Source organism: Caloenas nicobarica, chromosome 5, assembly GCF_036013445.1.
Source record: "Caloenas nicobarica isolate bCalNic1 chromosome 5, bCalNic1.hap1, whole genome shotgun sequence".
Classification (NCBI taxonomy): Eukaryota; Metazoa; Chordata; class Aves; order Columbiformes; family Columbidae; genus Caloenas; species Caloenas nicobarica.
In genome coordinates this window covers 29485071-29506079 of record NC_088249.1, presented here as the reverse complement: position 1 = coordinate 29506079, position 21009 = coordinate 29485071, and the positions used below count along the sequence as shown (strand labels likewise).

Genomic DNA, 21009 nt, shown 5'->3' with positions numbered 1-21009 from the left:
ACTTTCTCATTAATATGTGAAACAGAGTTTCTATTCACATTATGCTGAAACAAGTCTATATAAATACTGGCTTGAAGGCAGCTGTGGTATTTCTTTCTGACTTACAAGCAGTGTTAACAGGCACACCATGATCAAATTTAAAGCACGGAAGAAATTGTTTTGTTTCCTCCCAAATTACTTAATAATATGAAGTAACGTGAAGCACCTAATCAACAGTGTGAACATCATATAGCTCGTATCAGGCTAGTAGTAATAGCTGTGTTGGTAGCTGATGAAAAAAAAATTATGAATACAATGATTTATGAAAATTCCACGACAAAATGAAACACACCACAAATAATTCAAAGCTTGACATAGCACATTTTAAGACCATGCAGTTCAAAAGAACAGCCACCACAGTGTAGACACACTGGGTAAAACACACTAACAGGCAGAAGGACAAAATCTTTCAATGAGTAACCTGTATCTAAATCAAAATAAATCTTTTGAGATTACGCTAATTTGGTGGACTGGAAGGTCGAAGCTGGAAACAAACAGTAATGCTGTTGAAAATAGCTTCACGTGTGACAGATGTGAAACTTAAAGCTATAAAATATGAGAGAATTCTGCAAGTAGATTCCTCCGTCTTAATTCTTAGCAAAATTCCACAAAGAAGTCTTAATTAAGGTCAAATTGTCATGCGACAATTGGGTGAACTTGGAAATATAAGCTGGCTTGGCAATCATTGAAGACAGAACAGAAATAGCAGATTGGGCAACGCAATGTTGAATGGCTGTGACAAAACCTGGTTTTATACATGATTACCACAGAAACTACCTCTCTACAGTAATTTACAATTCCGTTTCGACACACAAACACAAACTCAGTTTTTGGAGAGTATTCTTTAAAAAGAGATAAGCTATCAGGAAAAGGTGGGAAAATGCACCTGCATAGTGGAGGTGGAAATAAGAATTTCCTATGGAGGAATCTGTGATATTGTGTGTGTGCACATATATATAACTGTGAGACCGTGTGCCCATGTGTATATATGCACACACACAATCTCTGAAAAACCTTAAAAGGTAAAGCAATTGGGTTTGATGAAGTTAGAGAAGAGATTTTGTGCATGAGGGCTAAGCTTTGGGAAAAGATGCTCACAGAAATGTTCTGAATGGATAATCAGTTGGGAAAAAATGCATTTCCAAGAGCTACAAAAATTCAAAGGTCTTAGTTTTTATAGGTTAAGTTTTAATGGGGGAAGAGGACAGACAAAGCATTACACAAAAAAAGGTAGAATTTCTCAGCAGGAAGAGCTGATGAGATTAATTCAGACACATTACGGAGAGAAAAAAGTCATAGTCAATGACTGGACCACACTTCTGAGTAGCAGAGAAGCTAGAACTGTTGTTAGCAACTAAAAGCCATTAGACACTCAAAAATGTTACCCTCAAATTGATTCTGCCTTCTTTCTTGGCTTGTGACTGCAGGTTTTTATTTTAAAAATCGCTAGAAAATGCACATAAAAATTAATTCTCAAGAAAATAAACTAACACAGACCACACTATTACATTCATGACACAATTCTCCTCAAAAATACAATTTCTTCCCATACGTTTTTGCTCTAAACCTGCCAGACTTGATTTTAGGCATATTTTTTATATAATCATGCAGTTTAAACTCTTATGGGTCATGTGCTTTTACAAATCTACCGCTTCATTATTAATGCAGTTTATTATTTTAAAAGCCAATTGAATATTACCTTGAGAACAATAATCGAATAAGGAACACAGAATGCGAACATTGACGCTGCTTTACCACTGTTGTAGCTTTTCCAGACACAATGTTTAAGTATGATATCTTTTTTTTTTTTTTTCTTTTAAAGTTTTGCTACCCTCTGCATTCCAGCTCCCAAATTAACATGTTGTTGCTTGGCAATATCAGAAAAAGCATCTAGTGAGCACTAAAACCAAAATGGTGACAAACACAGCATCACAAACTCAAATTTGTGCACTATGAATTAAATGCAAAAACATATGTGATTTTGCTAAAAAGTAAAATATCTGAGCTTTCAATTCCTCTCTAGTCATGATAAAAGCAGAAGCAAACATGGTGATAACTAAGTTTAGCTATTCTTCTACTTTTTACATGAGTAATGGTCTGAAAGCATTTGATACAGACTCCCACATCATCCTCACAGCTAAACTGAGGAAGTGTGGTCTGGATGATCGGGTAGTGAGGTGGACTGTGAACTGGCTGAAGGAAAGAAGCCAGAGAGTTGTGGTCAATGGCACGGAGTCTAGTTGGAGGCCTGTATCTAGTGGAGTGCCTCAGCGGTCAGTACTGGGGCCAGTATTATTCAATACATTCATCAATGACCTGGATGAGGGAATAGAGTGTACTATCAGCAAGTTTGCTGATGACACCAAGCTGGGAGGAGTGGCTGACAGGACAGAGGGCTGTGCTGCCATCCAGCAAGACCTGGACAGGCTGGAGAGTTGGGCGGGGAAAAATTTAATGAAATATAACAAGGGCAAGTGTAGAGTCTTACACTCGGGCAGGAACAACCCCAGGTTCCAGTATAGGTTGGGGAACGACCTATTAGAGAGCAGTGTAGGGGAAAGGGACCTGGGGGTCCTGGTGGACAGCAGGATGACCATGAGCCAGCACTGTGCCCTTGTGGCCAGGAAGGCCAATGGCATCCTGGGGTGTATTAGAAGGGGGGTGGTTAGTAGGTCGAGAGAGGTTCTCCTTCCCCTCTACTCTGCCCTGGTGAGACCTCATCTGGAATATTGTGTCCAGTTCTGGGCCCCTCAGTTCAAGAAGGACGGGGGACTGCTTGAGAGAGTCCAGCACAGGGCAACAAAGATGATGAAGGGAGTGGACCATCTCCTTTATGAGGAAAGGCTGAGGGAGCTGGGGCTCTTTAGCTTGGAGGAGACTGAGGGGTGACCTCATTAATGTTTATAAATATATAAAGGGTGGGTGTCACAAGGATGGAGCCAGGCTCTTCTCGGTGACAACCAATGGTAAGACAAGGGGTAATGGGTTCAAACTGGAACACAAGAGGTTCCACTTAAATTTGAGAAGAAACTTCTTCACAGTGAAGGTGACGGAACACTGGAACAGGCTGCCCAGGGAGGTTGTGGAGTCTCCTTCTCTGGAGACATTCAAAACCTGCCTGGATACATTCCTCTGTAACCTCATCTAGGTGTTCCTGCTCCGGTGGGGGGATTGGACTAGAAGATCTTTTGAGGTCCCTTCCAATCCCTAACATTCTGTGATTCTGTGAAAAGAGTGCTGAAATAACTACAGTTGCAAGAAGTTTTACATCCAATTGGGATCTCTTGGACAGAGTAATAGTCATAAGCAAGAAACAAAAGGTTTGAGCACCGTTCTCCTTTCCTGAGTGTCAATTTTTGCAATAGGCATGCAAAAATTTCTAACACTGCTTTCATTAGCCATTCTGCAACAAATTATATGCCCTTTAAAAAACTGTTGGTTTCACAGATACTGGTAATACACTTGGTTGATGATCACTTCCATTAATCTAAACTAAAAATTGCATAACAAGGTAAAAACCCCACAACTCTAGAAACATCTATGGTTCCACTAAAAGTACATACACAGAATGTCAAGCAAACTAGTTACTGCGGTTAAAGAAGCAGGTAGCTCAGGTGTATCAGCTGCATATGTCTGTGATCCTAACCTGGTACAGTTGTGAAGTAATCTCCTCCCCGCTGCCCATCTATTGTTTCAGGGTGTCTGTCTTATCTGCCATTGCTTGCTTTGGGCATGAAGCAGGATTGTTGATATAGACAGCAATAGGTTTGAATTTATTTTTATTTTCTTTTTTGGCTCAAACTGATCTACTGCTTCTCACTGTTTTACAACAGTGTTTCTAGGATTATCATATTATGAGCATTCATAGCAACTAGTACTGACATATTTCAGCAGTAAAAAAAGAATAAAAAGTCACGCATATTGCATTTTATATGGTAGGAGAACATGAGCACTTTTATTGGCATGCATAAATCAGAGTTAATATTGATTATTTTAGACAGTAACCAAGCTCTACTAAGTTCACTGAATTCTCAGTTTCTGCCTGCTCTTACTGAGGCATGTAACACAGTCTCTCGATGAAGTTATCACTTTTAAAATCTAGCTATAATGTACAATTCGTAGAGTCCGTTGTTAAAGAGCGCTTGGACTCAGCCCTGTCTTCTGGAAATATGAGAAGAATGCAGGAAATAATGAAGAAAAAGAATATTTACATTAGTTTTACTTATGGTAACCTTTGGACAAATGGCTCCTATTTTTTCAAATTCACACAGCATAACACTTTAAAAAGATCTTTCTTACCTGCATTAAAGATAACATTTATTTTTCATTTCTTGTATCTGCTACAATGATACTTGTCTAATCAATATTGTTCTGAATTTCTTAATGCTATAGCGGTGCAGCAAAATTTTGGCTGAAGGCTTCTGTGAAGACTGTGGTTCTTTACTATGTGTTCAAATTCTCTTAAATATTTGCACGAGTTTTAAAATGTCAATAAATAAATTAGACTAACTGCTGGATCTTCAACATTTTTCTGCCTTACAAGTAAAAATATATCTTAAATAATTATTTTTTAATTTTGAAACAAAGAATAATGATTCTTTCAAGAAAATAACTGTATAGATACTTCAAGACAAACAGTATTTTCAGTCATATCAGCTCGAAAGCTATAGGTTGATCAATGTTAATCTACAAAGACCTTGCTGGATTCTGCAGTAGCATCACATTCCACACTGCAATATATCTCCTTTCCTTGAGTGGGAAAAATAGTTGATGATAATTAATGTCCTCTTGGGAGAATTATTGCTATGATACAAATTCCAGGAAACAGTTAAAACAAGAAATCTACAATGCCTTTAAAAAAATCTGTTATGGACCTTTTTATATGAAAATTTTTAAAAAATTAAAAAGTAATCATTGCAATGTATGTAAAAACTTCTTTTGAAAAATATTCTATGATTAAGAATAATTGGCAAAAAGAATAACAGAAGAAATACGGCAGGCAAATACCCAGTTCATTAGCTTAATCTGTTTGGGAAGCTGGAAGAGCCCACGGCAGGCTAAAGGAAGATTTCCAAGTGCACAAAGGTAACCTATTGGCATTGAAACTAATTCTCTGTCTGAATTTTCTAGATTTATAGCACTTTGTGCAGAGAAATTCATGAGCCTCAGCGATTGTTCACATTTAAATACACATACCTTTTCAAACAGTTTTTATTTGCAACGTTGAATAAGCAACTTCATAAAACCTTTTCCCCCCAAATGCTTCAGTGATTTATAGCATCAATTATGATGGCACTGTTCAGCATTGTAATCCAAATTATTTATGTTAGGACTCTGAGTACAGATTTGCATTTTAACTGTGCCACATGGTCACAGGTAACAGAAACTGGCTGGGGCCGGCAGATGTACAGGGCCCATGCACCTGTTCTCTGGTGACCTGCGCGGGAGCGCGGACCAGAGTAGCTGACATGAGAAAACCGCTCCTTTATTTCCCTTAGCTCATCTGAACTTTGAGTTCAATTTTGAGCTCTAAAAGTCAACGTTATCAAGTAATACTTGGACAGAGATCTAGACTACAACTCCCTGCGTTAAACATAATGGATCTGTTCAGACTTTTTTCAGGTTTTCGTTTAGCACAACAGAGTGGCTCATCAGCTAGGAATCCAAAATATACAATAAAATCACAATTGTATAAGCAGATTTTAACTTATTAATTTGTTGAAGTGTGCTCCTTCTCATCCTTCTGCATGCCTGCAGCCTGATATCCATTAATTCTTAATGAAGGCTGCGATTCTATAAGAAACAACACGCCAGGTGAATTTTCTGTAGGTGCTCTACTGAATCTTCACCTCTGAATGTAGAAATCAATCTTCTGTCTACCACAGCAGGAACTTGTGGGAGACAATTTCTTGCAGACTCTTCTGTGTTGATTGCTGTTTGCTTATCTCTAGCACCAGATAAAGCATTGCTGCCAACAGATTCTGTCAGCTTACATATCAGAAGTGTGTGTAGGTTCAGGAGGACTTCAGTGTGTAATTGTGCAGATTTAGAGCTGCCTTTTCCCCCCCACCCCCAACAGATCTCATCAACTTCATCTGCCACAGAGATAAAACAACAGACAATGCTCTCAAAGCATTTTTCAGCTGAGATTCCCACAAAGCTATAATATATATTATAGTAAGTGGCAGGCACACTTCTCTTAAGCTACCATTAATATCTAAGTTAAACATGTCACCTGAAACCCAGAAAAACTGTACTGTGAATAATGGAAATTGTAAATGCTAATATTTTAATTCAATTTGGTACATATTATAATTCAGAAAAAAAAAGATAAGAATTTGATGCTTATAATGTTTCCTTTGCTTTAAAACTTATGAAGCAATCTCACAAAAAGTTAAAGACATAAAGATAATGACTAAAAAAATCCAAAAGAAAATCAAACTGCTTGAAAATGTTTGTTATGTACAAGAAAATGTTGGTGAAACCAAAACTTACAATTTTGTTAAATGCCCTACTTAGTTGGGTTTAGAGACGTCTTTGATAAACTCATTTACCTTCTTTAAAGATGTTCATAGTGAATTATTCACATTGTTCTTTCACTATCAAAAATCTTCTGTGTCACTGAACAGAATTATAGTTTCAAAAGTCTCGTTGCTAATCTCCAAGCCTTCCCCTCCCGCCTCGCCCCTGCAGGAAGCCTCTTCTATGACACCTTCTCACACTGTTCTTGAAACCTCATCTGCTTGAAATTGTTCAGTATCTTTTTTATCTTCTCTACAGAAAGACTATCAGGGTACAGCATCCTACTAATGGAAACTAAAGTACTGGCACAAGTAGAATAAGAAAAAGACTACAGAGGCACTAGATCTGAAAGAAGACGTACAGAAGTAAACACAAGCACCACCATTTCCAGCAGCTGAGGTTCCTCACCAGATTCTGTAGCAACCCAACCTGTAGGTGGCTACGTGCCTCCTTCAACACCTCCTGGAGAGATCCCACGCTACAGGGTTATGCCACATGCAGTCTATACGTGAGACATTACATTATGGTACCTCAAAATTTAGAGTATTTTTCTTTTTTTGCCAGTAGGTACAGGGTGAAAAAATAGAAAAGCAAAATAAAGCTACTCTTTTTTAGTATTTATATTAAACCAGCCACAAACAGATATTACCTTCAGGAGAAATTTCTTTCCATGGATTAGGTGGATACATGAAAGCAGCATTCTGGATTTGGTCATGTATGTCTTCATCTTCATTGAATGGAAAGGTACCGCTGAGGCTCACATAAATGATAACACCCACAGACCACATATCCAGAGACCTGTTGTAGCCTTTGTTTCTCAGCACTTCTGGAGCAAGGTATGCTGGCGTTCCTACCACCGAGCGCCGAAATGATTTCTCTCCAATGATTCGGGCAAAGCCAAAATCACAAAGTTTTACCTGTTTAAAAAAAGACAGATGTTATTTTTATTATCAAATACATAGTTGAGGTACCTTTATCATGGCTCAGTTGCAAGATGCATCTCTACTATTCCTTCAAGGATACTTTAAACTCCTCTTTGAGAAGAAAACCCTTATTCCACAGAGACATTAGACTAGATTACCAGTCCACTGCCTCTCTTCTATTCCTTCACTCCATGAATAAACCATGGTAAAAGAAGTAACACAGGACAGCTTAGAATGAAAGAATTGCCATTTTGGACTGGCCTAACAGCTCATCCTCCTGGTGAAGGCAGTAACAGAAAGTAATATTAATTCATTCATAGCATAAATCCACAGCAAACAGGAAAACTGTTTTACCTATAGTTTTATCCTAAATGAAGCAAGTTCACAAAATTTATTTCTTGAACTTCCACTTTTATAGTGGACCTAGTTACACCCTTCCTCTCTGTGAACTTCCTTGTCTGATTTCTTCAGACAGACAGATTTGACCACTTAAAAGTTTAACGCTGCAGTATAGAACCTTCCTTTCCAATTATTGATACTGGTATTATTTACAAATTATCAATAGTGCTCCTTTGAATATGGGCAGTTGGAGGGGATCGTAGAGATGAATTATGCAGATCAAAGGTAAAAGGAGCCGATACAGATACCCTTTAATGAGAAGTACAGCAACGAGCTAGAAAGTATATTTAAATATTCTGCAATCTACCTGACATTTAAAATCATAAAATTAAAGAACGTGTTTTTCTTCAAGAACTCCAGTCTAACTTTCAAAAAAATCCTGTCTTTCTGGGGACTGCTTGCAAATTGTTGCTTATCTAGACCAAATCAACCAGATAAGCAAATTGTTATGTAATGGTGAACAAACTAGAAACAATTGCACAAGTAGTGATGTCACATTTGAAAACCTAGTCGAATATTTTAGGCAAAAGGCAAGGATTTTCAAACATGTCTCCTTTGCAAACTTTTTTGAACAAGTAATCAGTTTTTTACTTAAAAATTCTGTGTAGTTCCTGGAAGAAATACAGAGAGGGGGCTAGTCACTTTTTTGTTTGTTCATAAAATAATAATTCCTAACACATACTCATTTGAACAATTTATCTTAAGAAAGGGCATTTTCTACTTGCCTGTGGGAAAGGATCAGCTGATGCCAATAACACATTTTCTGGTTTGAGGTCACAATGCACAATATTTTTGAAATGAAGATGTCTTAAAGCAACCAGGATCTGGGAAGAAGCAATTCAGAAAGAAATTCAGTTTTAAATGTGGCAATCGTTCGTTTTGCTTTATATTGTTGGACAATATCCGTGATCAGAGAATCAAGGACCAGTCTAGAGAGAAACAGTCCAACAAGAATGTATCTTTTACAACAAAGTCTACAATGGGCGGGGGGGAGCAAAAATGTCAGCTACTATTTTCTATGCCTCAAGTTTTCTTCATGTTTCTCTGCATGGAATATGATTTTTCCCTCTCCAAAGATTTCATATTCTAAACATTTTTTTTTTAAACTGGGTTCTAAGTACTTGTTTACTTTTTTTTTTTTGTGAAATCTTTGGATGCAGGAACATTTGCAAAATAACCTTCCAGATATAAATGCACTCAAAATATTTTACAGATATATTATGTGACCCATTTTAAACATTTTCTTGAGGAGAAAAAGCATAAGGAACCTTGATATGTATTTTTATTCCGTTCTGCACAGAAGAACATGGCAACAGAGTGCAACAGAAATTTTTGTCCTGTTCCTGTGGCTTTAACTCCTTTCCTTGTGTTTGGTCAGGGGCTGACAGAATTTCCCACTATATTAGAGCAGTGTGTTGGCAGTTGCACTTTCCTCCCCCCCACGCCCTGAGCACTGGTGCGGCAGCTGCACTGGTAGCTGCCCATCCCTCTCTCAGAACTGGGGCCTTCAATGGGCAGTTAACGGCTCTTTGTGGACACCCAGAGTCGCTGGGCAGGGTCGTGAGCAGAGGGGCCAAGAGCGCCCACAGCCCGGAGAAGCCGAGAAGCTTCTCGAAGGCCCACACTCGAGGGGGCGGGGTGTAGAGAAGCCAAGAAGCTTCTGGAATGCCCACAGTCAGATCTGAGCAGACTATAAATGGGGTTCCCACCGGCGACTCCCTTTGTGTGGTCTCCTCGGAGCTGCGGGTCTGCCATGCTGCTGGAGTCCCTCCCCTTAGACGGAGAAGCCGCCTAAGGTAACCTCCGGGGATGGGGAGCGCCTCACCTCCGCATGTGGGTGAGTGATAAATTACTGAATATATGCTTTAATAAGTCCTTGCCTGGTAGGCAAGTGTACCTTCCTCGTCTGGGGCAGACGAGTGTAAATTCCTGGCCGCAGTAGGCTAATGTTTATCTATTATAGGCAAAACGGGGCAGAGAGGGCTCTGGTTTGTTTCCTTGTGAGTGCGTATATGCACGCTGTGGATCCTCATTCTTATTTCGCTGCACCCCAAATAATTTCCTAACCTAATATCTGAACCTTTATCTTATGTTATCGGAGTGCTAGTCTGCCTAAACTTATATTTGGGATGCCTTCATGACAAGCAGGGAATGGTGAGGAGGCTGTGTGAACTTGGGAAGGCAAGCAACCAAATTCTGAAGCTGGTGGCAGTTTCACCGATGAAAGCTTGAAAACACGGGAACCTCTTACGTTCTACCTCCAATAATAAACTTCCACGGTAACGCTGTTGCTCCTGCTCCTTTATTTTTCCTGACTGCTCAAACACAGGCTGCTCTGACTCTAAAGTCGCTCAGTACTCAAATGTGTATCTAAATTTAAACCAGTATTATGGACAAAGAAGCAATATGGTAATATGACAACAGAAAAAAAACTCCAACCAACCAACAAAACACAAAACATCTCACCAAAAAACCCCCCAAACCAAACAAACAAAGAAAAAAACACACAACCCCAAAACCGAAAAACAACCCAACAAACCCAGATAACCCAGATCACATTGTTAAGAGAAGTCATACAGGAAATCAGACTCATTTAATCAGAGGCAGTGGTGAGGTCAAATCTCAGCACAGAAAAATGCATAGAAGAAAAAATGCACAGAAAAGCGTATAGTATCAACTGCAATTGTTGGGTATGGGGCAGTTCAAGAGGCTCAAATTTCTTTGTGTGAGTCTTCAACAGTTTGCTGTTAGTGCTTTGCATCCCTTTCTTGTGCTTAATTTCCCAAGCATATGAGAAACTGTAGCTTGATGGCCCTTCCTTCCAGCAGAGAGACAGCTGTACAGGTGTCTAGTTCTAGGTCCTCTTAACGGTTTACTACCTATTAGATAATGTACACAAAACCATCTTACCATCCCTGATTTTACAATCCGGGCTTTCATAAATCAGACAGGTAAATTATGCCAAAAGCAAAACATAATAAATAGTGATAACAATTGACCTCAAATCTCTTTCTAGGTTTGTAATTAATTTCTTACCTGAGTAATTAAAAACTTTGTTATTCTCTCTGGCAATCTGCCCTTTTCACTTGATAAGATCATCTCTAGCATGTCTCCATGGAGTTTTTCCATAACAACAAACACTCTTTCTGGCGTCTCAAACATACACTCCAGATTTACAACCCCGGGATGATGAAGATTCTATTAAAGATAAATATAGGCACAGGATTTCACAACATAATCCGTAGGTTTTATCATTACATAGCCAGTCTTCAGAACCCCCTAAACAAGATGACATTTCAGTATTTTCTAGGGACAGGAGAACGGAAGAACCTCAAACTAGCTTAACAAGCATACATTTTCCTTATTGCGCCTGGTGCTTTAAACTGCAGAAATTGTAATTCCTAATGTGACATTGCTAATACATTTGGTCTTGGCTGTTTAAGCAGATTAAGCAGCAAAAATAATAGTGATTATCAATTAAAACAATTATCGTATTATGTGGTATTCATGGAAATGTATAAATGGAGTTAATGCAGCAAAAAAGAATAGAAAAATACCTGTAAAATTGCAACTTCATTACGAAGTTGACTTTCCTGTTTAGTTGGAAACCTTAGTTTGTCAATTATTTTAATAGCAACATCTCTTCCTGTTTTGCGATGTTTTCCTGCATTAATAAAACAAAAGGTCTCTATCAATTAACATGATTAATTCTGAAAAATGTTCCACTTTCATTGGCTTGTACAAATGACCACAATCAAGTAATTCTCAGAGCAGGTTTGCAGCAAATTAAGTCATGTAAGTCATTAAAAGTTTTCTGTCATTTCCCTTATTTCTAGCCTTTGACAAGAGAACTTTTCTCATTATCACCTGACAAAGCTGTTTAAACATGTAAGAAACATGCATATGAGAAAGTCAGCTCTGCCTTTCAACAATACAGATGCAAAGTTAACTTTCTCATAGATATATATGTGTTTGTTCATACATTTAAGCTGCCTCCTCTGCAATTGGCAGATTGTAGCCTTAGTCCTCCAACAGTAGTTCCAGACTAGCAAATAATGGAACAGGTGATTGCCTTTGGGCATGTGAGTGCACGTTCCAGGTTTATCAGAGACCCACAGAGATTCTTCAGTGAGAAAGTTTTTGTTAGTGCTCACTTCACACTATCCAAACAACAGCTGTACCTAAACCTACCCCCAGAAACTACTGAAAAAGAGGAGGAAAAAGAGAGGAAAAAAGGACAAGAAAATGAAAACAAACAACAAAACCCCCACAAAACCCAAAACTAATTCAAACAAACTACTGAAAAACACAGAAAAAAACTCACAAAAGCATGTTAAGAAAAACAGTAGGAAGAAGAAATTATATATTTTTTTTCTTCTTCGATTATAGTTGTCAAAAAGAACAGTTTTCTGCACTTCAGGGTTTTCTTTACTAGAGCCTATAGAGAACATAAAGCTATTAATATACAGTGTACTGGGTAGAAAACTTCAAATTACAAAAAGACTTTGTCAACAAAAAACAGATTAATTGTTTTATGAGTACTGCTTATATAGAACAATAGGCAGCTAATTTCTGTAACAAAACATTTCAGAGGACAAATACTTTCACCATTCAAGAAATCTTCTATCTTAAGCATAACTGTACAGCACACCAAAGTCTTACCTCCATAAACAATTCCAAACTGTCCTGATCCCAACACCTCATCTGGGAAGATTTGGTATACAGTGCTAATATCCTGTTTATACAAACATAACAAATATTAAGCCCTGAGATACGGAGACAAAATTTGTATTCAATTTGCTTTTTCTAGTTTGAAATAACATACATATACTATAATACATTTCAAAATACACTGTCTGCAAGACACATCTATGTGAGTTTTCTTAAAAGTTGCCACATCTTCGATAGGGTTCAGCCACTGCCAGCTTCCACCTAAGTAGCTCCCAGTGCACAATGTTACACTTTATCTTTGTGAAATTTGAAGACAAAAGTATATATGGAAATAAAGAGGATCTTGCTACCCTATTTCCCCAAAAATAAGACCTACCCTGAAAATAAGCCCTTGCATGATTTTTCAGGATTTTTGAGGATGCTCAAAATATAAACCTTACTCCAAAAATAAGCCCTAGTTACAGTTCATAAAAAAGTCAATTTAAATAGTGTCCAGGCAGCTATACATGTAAAAAAGTAATAAGATTTGGAGCAAAAATTAATATAAGGCTCTGTCTTATTTTCAGGGAAACAGGGTAGCAACATTCTACCCTGAGGTCCAGGATACCAGTTCTAGGAATTGCTGCTGTTTTTTACAAAAAGAGACAAATTATGAATTTCAAATTTCCTTGAAAAAGTTCCAATGTCAGCTCACATCAGCCATAAAAATGCAAGTGGTTCCTTAGTTTATAAGAAGCTTTGCGAGTATCAGCAGTTCTGGGCTTTGTCTGTTTGTGTTTGTCCTCTGGGACAGGTAAAATGCTCCATCTATGCCAGAGGGGAAGGCTCACATCTCACTGTTTCTTAGGGCTTAAACACAGGCTAAAGCACAAGCTGTCAGCAGATTCATTTGGGAGACTCAAACAAACCTCAAAGTTTGAAGTTTGGTTTCATTTTCCTGATATTTGACCAGCAACATACACTACACACAAAAGAGCAAAAGAACACCAAGGAGCTGATAACAAAGGCTGTCTTGCTTTTTCTTTGGAAAGGAAGGGACACATCCTTTCCTAGCAGACAATCTTTTTCTGGAAAATGCCGGAGCTGCCCCAAAGCTGGACTCGGCTGCAGACAGTCCTGTTTATTTCCTCTGCCCATGGAACAGAAAACCAAGTGTCGTGACTGTTCACCTTGACTGTCTGTCCTGTGCCTAACAGTCCTAGCATAAAAGCAACCCAGAATGCTTTACATATGCGTAAGAGCATATGTAACTCTTCCTTCAGGTAGAGTTTCATCTTCGTACAACAGAGAATATCTGATCTCTCAGTGATTACAGGAAACGGCATATTTATCAAGGCTAGTGATTTTCTTTACGAAGTTCAGTTGACAAATTCCATGAACTTCTACAGCTCGCTTTTCCTTTTGGTAATTAACATCCTGCAAGGATCCAGAGTTAAATTCTGTGTTAAGTGAAATTACCCACACGTAATTCTTGTACCTCAAGAAAAGGTGCCATGAAGATGATTTCTCTCAGAAGTTAACAAAGCTAATTGTTTGCTAATTTCTACAAAGTAAGTGAAAAATGGCTGATGAAAACCCCTTTAACATTCTTCTTTGCAAAACAGATCAATGACTTTGCAAGCTTAATCATAGCATGTCTAGCACCAGCATCCAGAAAACACTCACCACATTTTCTTGAACTTGGCAGTTTGACACAGAAATACTGATGGATATATCCCCTGGGGAAGAGATTAAAATTTACTTTAGATTGCTGTGCTTTTAGTTCAAACATGTAGTAATAGGAAATGACATTTACATTACATCAATATCTACTGACAGCTCTAGAAATGGGACCAATTAGGTCAGCTTGCTCATCTAGCAGCCAGTATAAAATTACACCAGCCAGCAAATATGTGACCTTAATAACAGATTTGTAGTGTATATAAAAGGACAGAATTATGCATTTCATTATTAATTTTTTAATAGTGGAATCTCATAATTTCTGTTTATAAGCTTATTATTACTTTTTCCATTCTATTTTTGGGTTTTATATCTCATGCAAGTAACATAACTGCAACAAGGGTAAACTGTTTTTATTTAGTGGATTTAATAATAATTTTTATTTATGCTGTCACCTACAAAGTATTGCTTTTCAGGTGAAGGCCAATATGCATTCAAATTGGTCTGCATACTGTTAAAAGTAATACACATTTCAACCGGCTTAAGAGATTATTAAAACAGATAATGGAACCAAAACTTCCACTTGTGCTTCAACACAACAAACATCAGATCCAACCTCTACAAATTCAGAGCTCATTGCAGAGGGGGCTGAACTAGATGACCTTTAAAGGTCCCTTCCAACTCAAACTATTCTATGATTCTATTGCAAAATATGCCTATTGCTAACTGTATTATACAAAGACATCATTCTGGGGAGGAAAGCACGATTCTTTGGAGCATTGCTGCTTCTGTCTCCTACATCTGCCTAGAATCCTGTTCACGCTGACTTCATTTTCTTAGTATGATTTCAGCCTCATCGAAACCAGTGTCCTCTACTATAAAGCCTGTACTACCCACTGAAGACACTCGCTACTGTCCATCAGCACCTCTCCTAGCTGCAGTAAGTGGCATGAGGAACTTCTGCCCCATATGGCTTATTCCCTTGTCCTTTCCTTAGAAATAGGTTGGTTTTGGAATGTAATGTTTCAGTTACATAGAGGCTTTTATCATTGCCAATTTATTTTCAAATGTATGTGCTGCTTTGTGTTTACATGAAAAAAAGCATGGAAAAAGACAGGCGCCTTACACTTCGAGCAGAAGATGGAAGGTTGCTATCATTCTCACTTCCCATAGGAATTTGTTCTAAAGGTCACAGATGACCTTGATTTTTATACCAAAAAAAAACCAAAACAACAAAGATATTTATTAACTTGTAAAGAAAATTTTCAAACTTCCCAAGAGGGAGGGAAGACAGCTGTCATTCCCAGTCCAGTGTTTTAGGTGATTTGCTTAGCTATGCTGGGCTCAAACCAGAGCTACTAGGCAACTAGCCTGATTGAAATGACATCCAGAATTTGACACTATTTTATGCAGGAATGCAGTCAAGAAAGCAAAGGACAGAGCTGATCTCATTTTATATGTGAGCTGTTGTGCCTGGAGATGTAATGCCACAGCTGCTTGTATTACTTGGTTTCTGAAGGGCTTGTGGTCTCATTAGCATTTTGCACTGCATTAATAGCATCCAGATGTCAAGTGCTAAATCAAGTATACATTGCAACAAAAGGTCTAATCCAAATTGTGTATAGATATCCAAATTTGCTTTACGCTGGCTAGGCTGAGTACAAGTGCCAGAGCAATGGCAGCAGCACATGCCTAGTAGTGGGAAATTGTTTGCCCTGTGCTACTTTGTTATCAGTACCTGAGATACATTTAAGGAGTTTCATGTTTGGTTTACATAAACTGTCATCTTTGCTAGAGAATTACCCAAAGGTATGTAAATTGGAGGCAAAGATATAACATATTCAGTCCTTGTGCTTAGAACAGCTATTCTTCCCACTTAAGCTCATTTCATCTCAGCATGGGACAATGTTTGTGGCAGTTGTATAGCCAAATCTGATGAAATCATGCCTGCTGTAGTGACCTAAAGATTGAAAAGCTGCTTCTGCCGATAGCTAGAAACATAAGCTCCAGTCATGATGGGAAAAATCTATCAATTTCCAACTGGAGCTCGGAAAATTTCATGCCTCCTCTGCACATGGAGGCTGTTACTCATGGCAGTATCACAAATGTGGATGACATGCCTTACTGATACAAAAACTATTTGCTCACTAACAAATCTGCATCTTGTGTATTAATACAGATGTCCTAGTATAAACTGGAAACACATGGATGAGAAACTGTGGTGTTTAAAATAACATGCAGAGAGGTGAAAAGCCATGACAGAATAGTCTTCATTAGCTGTGCAATACTTACAACATGTGCAGAAGATTAAGCAATGTCATTTGTGATATGACTCTACTTATCTGAAATAGAGGAAACGAATAAACTTACTGTGCAGGCTGGGTCCTGACCCAGTTGATGTCCCTTTAGGGATGACAGGCATCAGGGCGTGCTGTATTGCTATCTCCCACATTCGTGCCACATCAATGCCAATACCACTGGTGATAACACTGTTATTCAGTGGAACACTTGAGGGGTTTTCTATGTTTTCTCCAACATAATAAACTATATTTGCTGTGCTTATTTCAAAACAATGTGGATTGGCTCCTTGAGGCAGCAAAGTGAAAGTTTTTGCAGGTTCCAGAGACAAAATTTCAGACAATGGGATTTCCTAAAACAAAAAAATGTTTTACTTTCTCTGTAAAGATTATCAACATATAAAACTAAAGCATGAACTTTAACTAATTTATGATATTAGCTTTTAACCATGTGTTTCTTGTACAAACAAAAAGGCTCTTGTAACCTGAAACTCCATGGCACAGAGAACTGTTGATGGTAAAATACTAAATGTTTCTTTCCAATACCAAGTAGAAATTTAATTATTTAGTTAAACTTATCAAAGAGAGCAGTGAGGTACCATCAGAAGAAAAGCAGGACCGTCCATATGGCTAGACTGGATATTAGATTGGATATCAGGAGAAATTTCTTCACAGAAAGGGCATTGGAACAGGCTGCCCAGGGAAGTGGTTGAGTCACCATCCCTGAAGGTGTTTAAAACACATATAGATGAGGTTCTTAGGGACACGGTTTAGTGGTGGACTTAACAGTGCTAGATTAATGGTTGCACTCAATGATATTAAAGGTCTTTTCAAACCAAAATGACTCCGTGATTCCATATATCAACAGAACTACACTAGAAAATTAAACACTGTTGACTCCTTACTTAATAAAATTTATTTTCAGTAAGTTATTTGCAGAATAAATCTATTCAACATTAAGATTCCAAATCCACCTTTCACATCAGTATAAACTTGATCATTGCATCCTGAATAACACTTAGGTTACGTTTCATTGACATATTTCCCTGAGAAGAAGCCATACAAAAAAAATACTTTCCATTCTTAAAACTTATTGCAGTAATGCCTAAGGAATTTAGCTGCCTCAGGTAAAAGGATATGAGCATTAAAACAATCTTTTACAATCAAAATCACAACATAATGTCCAAAGGACAGAATTAAAATAATATATATTTATACTATACCTAATTGTTTGGAAAGAATTTGTATTATGAATGACAAAATTTCAGATTAGTTTCTTGGCAGATTTTGTTGCTGGTACTGAATTGCCCCTGTACAAAAACCTTCCATTTCCACAACATGCATTTTACATGTCCTTGTTAGCTGACACCTTTCTGATCTGAGACTTGCTTGTGAAAGGCAAAACACACATATGCAGCTTAAAAAAATGAAAGCAGAGATCAAAGTTATATTACTAGTGTACTTTAAGTAAGTATCTATTAATTCAGCAATTTAGTCATCACATTCTATTGCTAGAAAAAAAGAGATTGAAAAATCTTCCTTACTTTGTAATATTTGCTTCCAGTATCATTTTGAAAAAGTGTAACACATTTGCTGTCCAGTCTCCAGTAGTGTCGTTTCCTCTGCAAAGAAAAACAAGGGAAAAATATTTCTAGCATTTTCCACATGTATTAATGAAATGTTCATTTCTCAAAAGCATCACTTCTAAAATATTTTGGTTAAGTGTGAAGAAATGAATTGTGAACAATAAAGATTAATTTGCTATTACAAGCTTTTATGAGGACTTCATATTTGAGTTTAGGATTTACATGGCCACTTTGCTGTTTCAGTAATAACCTAACTCTGCTCAAACTGACCAAATTTTAAAAATGTAAAATGTCACTGCTGTCTGCATTACATTGAGCACAATTTGCAAGAGGTATGCTGCTAAAAGAACAAACTTTCTTTTTGTATCAGTTATAACACCCCAGCTCACTTTAGAAGGCCAAATGCTGAAGTTTTTATTCCTGTTTTATAGCAGGTCAGAATGAAAATAACTCTTTTCTACACCTATTTTACAAAAGTCTCAATTCACCTAGCAGTAAGATATCTAGGAGACTGCCCGTAAGGTGTTAACATTTTTTTTTACTTCCTTAAGAATGTCTTCACATTTGGCTGCCTATGATACTGCAACTGACATTCAGATATTTTTTGTGTGTTTTAACTGTCTCCTGTTTCTTACAAGCAGTGCCAGCCCTCAGTTATGACAAGCATCAGGACTTCAGGAATCACAAATCCTGTGAAAAATGCCTTACATGACTGACTGTAAATTATCAAAGTATTGTTAGGATTTGATTCTGGACTACCATATAGTATGTACAGTAAGACAGACCTTCCTTAACATTCCTTACCAGTGTGTCCTTGCTTGTATAGTGAACCATCCAACCCTCCTTCATTACTGTGCTACTTCTCCTTTTTGTGTGCTTCACAGATTGTACAACTCTCATTAGTGGAATATTGTTGCTGGTTGAAGGGCTTAAGAATAAATCAGTAAAGGCTTTTAAAAAGAAGATAACTTTGGACAGAAAGAAAAAAACCCTTTTAAATCAGAATATATATATGTATACATGATATCCACAGCACTATCAGCACTATCAGACCCGGACTGGACACTATTTTGTTTTGTCATTCCAAGTACCTTGAGACTATGAAGGAAAAAAAATTGTAATGCTACACCAGAAGAATGTCAGAGATCTTCCGAACATTTACACACACATACACACACACACACACACACTCTCCCAAAAATATTCCTACAGATGAGCTAAGAAGACAGGCAGATTACTATAGCCTCAGCTGGGGTGTGGGAGCCACAGCTCAAGCCTGTGCTATACATGATTCAGACCAGTACTTGATCTTGAATCTCCCATAACCTAAGTAAATACTGTCCATCAGATTACTGTACTGTGATCTTTCTTGGGTTCAAATACACAGTGGAGTTCTGATGGTTTACAGAGGAGAAAATGTGTCAGCTGACCTGCAGCATGTACCCTGGCAGGGCATCTGCTGGAACCTCTCAGAAAAAGAGGTTTAAGCTAACACATTTTATCCTCAAAGAGCTAAAGCAACATCCCGTTGCCAAACACTCTGGTATATGCACGCTGAATTTTTCTATGACTCAGCTGACACACAGTAAATTAGGAAGACACAGGAACTCGACAGTATGCCTGACAGCATAATCAGATAAAATCTGGAATATCCAGTTGAAGAGGTTTAAGAAGTAGCCAAGCCCATCTTCCCACCTTCCTTGCTGTTGGAATTCATTTAGGTCCCCTGACAATGAATAATCCCTACTTTTTCCCTTCTAGTCTGTACAGTTCCAATAAGTGAATAATGCTTTCTTTTCTTCAGACATTTCTAACGTAAGTTGCACAACTCAATTCCCATTTTCCTTCCCAATTAGTCATTTCAAGCCACTGATCTATTTTGGAAATTGCTTGAAACAGCTACTTAAACTTTGTTAAACTTTTCTTCTTTCTAAAAGTATCTGAAAATGCAAACAATTCATCTAGAGCTGATTATACCACAATTTCCTTCTTTTATCTTTATTTATTTATTTAAATGACCAGGTATTGCACTTTTAGTCAGGGAAAAAATGCTTGGGAAAATAAATTTAAAAATTTGTTCTCTATTGCTTATGTACACATAAAGTTTTACAACATTATTTTCCAAACCGAGAAGACCTGTAACTATTACTTGCACATTAGTTTTCAGTTGCTACTTCAACTTAACAATAATTTTTAAGTTTATCTTAAACTCCTTAATCCATACATTCAGTGAAGCAATCTCATTGCAATTTCAGAGCCACCATATATCTCTAGCTCTCCCCATTCTCACGGAGTGAGAATACAGTCCATGTAGATTCCGCTCGAGCCCTAGACATGATACTCACAAATAAATATAAAAGAAGATGGAAGGTATGCTTCCCAGCTTACCTGATCATCCTGTTAGACTCATCGTGATCTGGATCAGCATCCTGCATTTCCCCGTTGTCACTATGGCATCCTGTCATTGACATCTCAGAATCATGAGCTATAGATTCTTCCATGTCATCTATAAACCCACTGTTTCTTTCACTGTCATTGTCATCACTCCCTTCTTCCATGACCACGTCAGACTCAGCCCCGGGACTAAGGAGATCTGAAATATCATTTCTGAAATTATTATCTAAAAGCATACAATACTGCAATCACAACAACCTGACACATTTTGAGCTTCAGGAAAACTCAGGTTCTCTTTGGAACTCTATTGCCTGGCTCTACTCAGTATTCTATGTGTACTGTTGAAGTGTTGTTTTTAACCAGCCATTTAGAAAATCACTACAGAAAACTGGAATTTCTTATCCATGGACTTCTGTAAAACAGTCTATATTCATGAGCCTTATTTCTGAGATCTTCTGGCAGATTTTCTCTAGAGTTTGAATGTTGCGTACTGGCTTGATGGCTGTTGGCAGGCTACAG

At 37.7% G+C, this 21009-nt stretch overlaps 1 protein-coding gene across 2 annotated transcripts in view; it reads right to left on the bottom strand.

Annotated features, from left to right (window-relative positions):
- PRKD1 (protein kinase D1) overlaps window positions 1-21009 on the bottom strand; it is a 145952-nt gene that overhangs the window by 7071 nt on the left and 117872 nt on the right. For both annotated transcript variants that reach the window (XM_065635254.1, XM_065635255.1), the window contains 10 exons: window positions 20485-20689; window positions 18901-19024; window positions 18055-18132; window positions 16584-16863; window positions 14220-14272; window positions 12546-12618; window positions 11441-11547; window positions 10920-11081; window positions 8609-8707; window positions 7211-7478 (listed from right to left, as the gene is read on the bottom strand). In XM_065635254.1, the coding sequence (XP_065491326.1) occupies window positions 7211-7478; window positions 8609-8707; window positions 10920-11081; window positions 11441-11547; window positions 12546-12618; window positions 14220-14272; window positions 16584-16863; window positions 18055-18132; window positions 18901-19024; window positions 20485-20689 (1449 nt within the window). The remainder of the gene's footprint in view (window positions 1-7210; window positions 7479-8608; window positions 8708-10919; window positions 11082-11440; window positions 11548-12545; window positions 12619-14219; window positions 14273-16583; window positions 16864-18054; window positions 18133-18900; window positions 19025-20484; window positions 20690-21009) is intronic.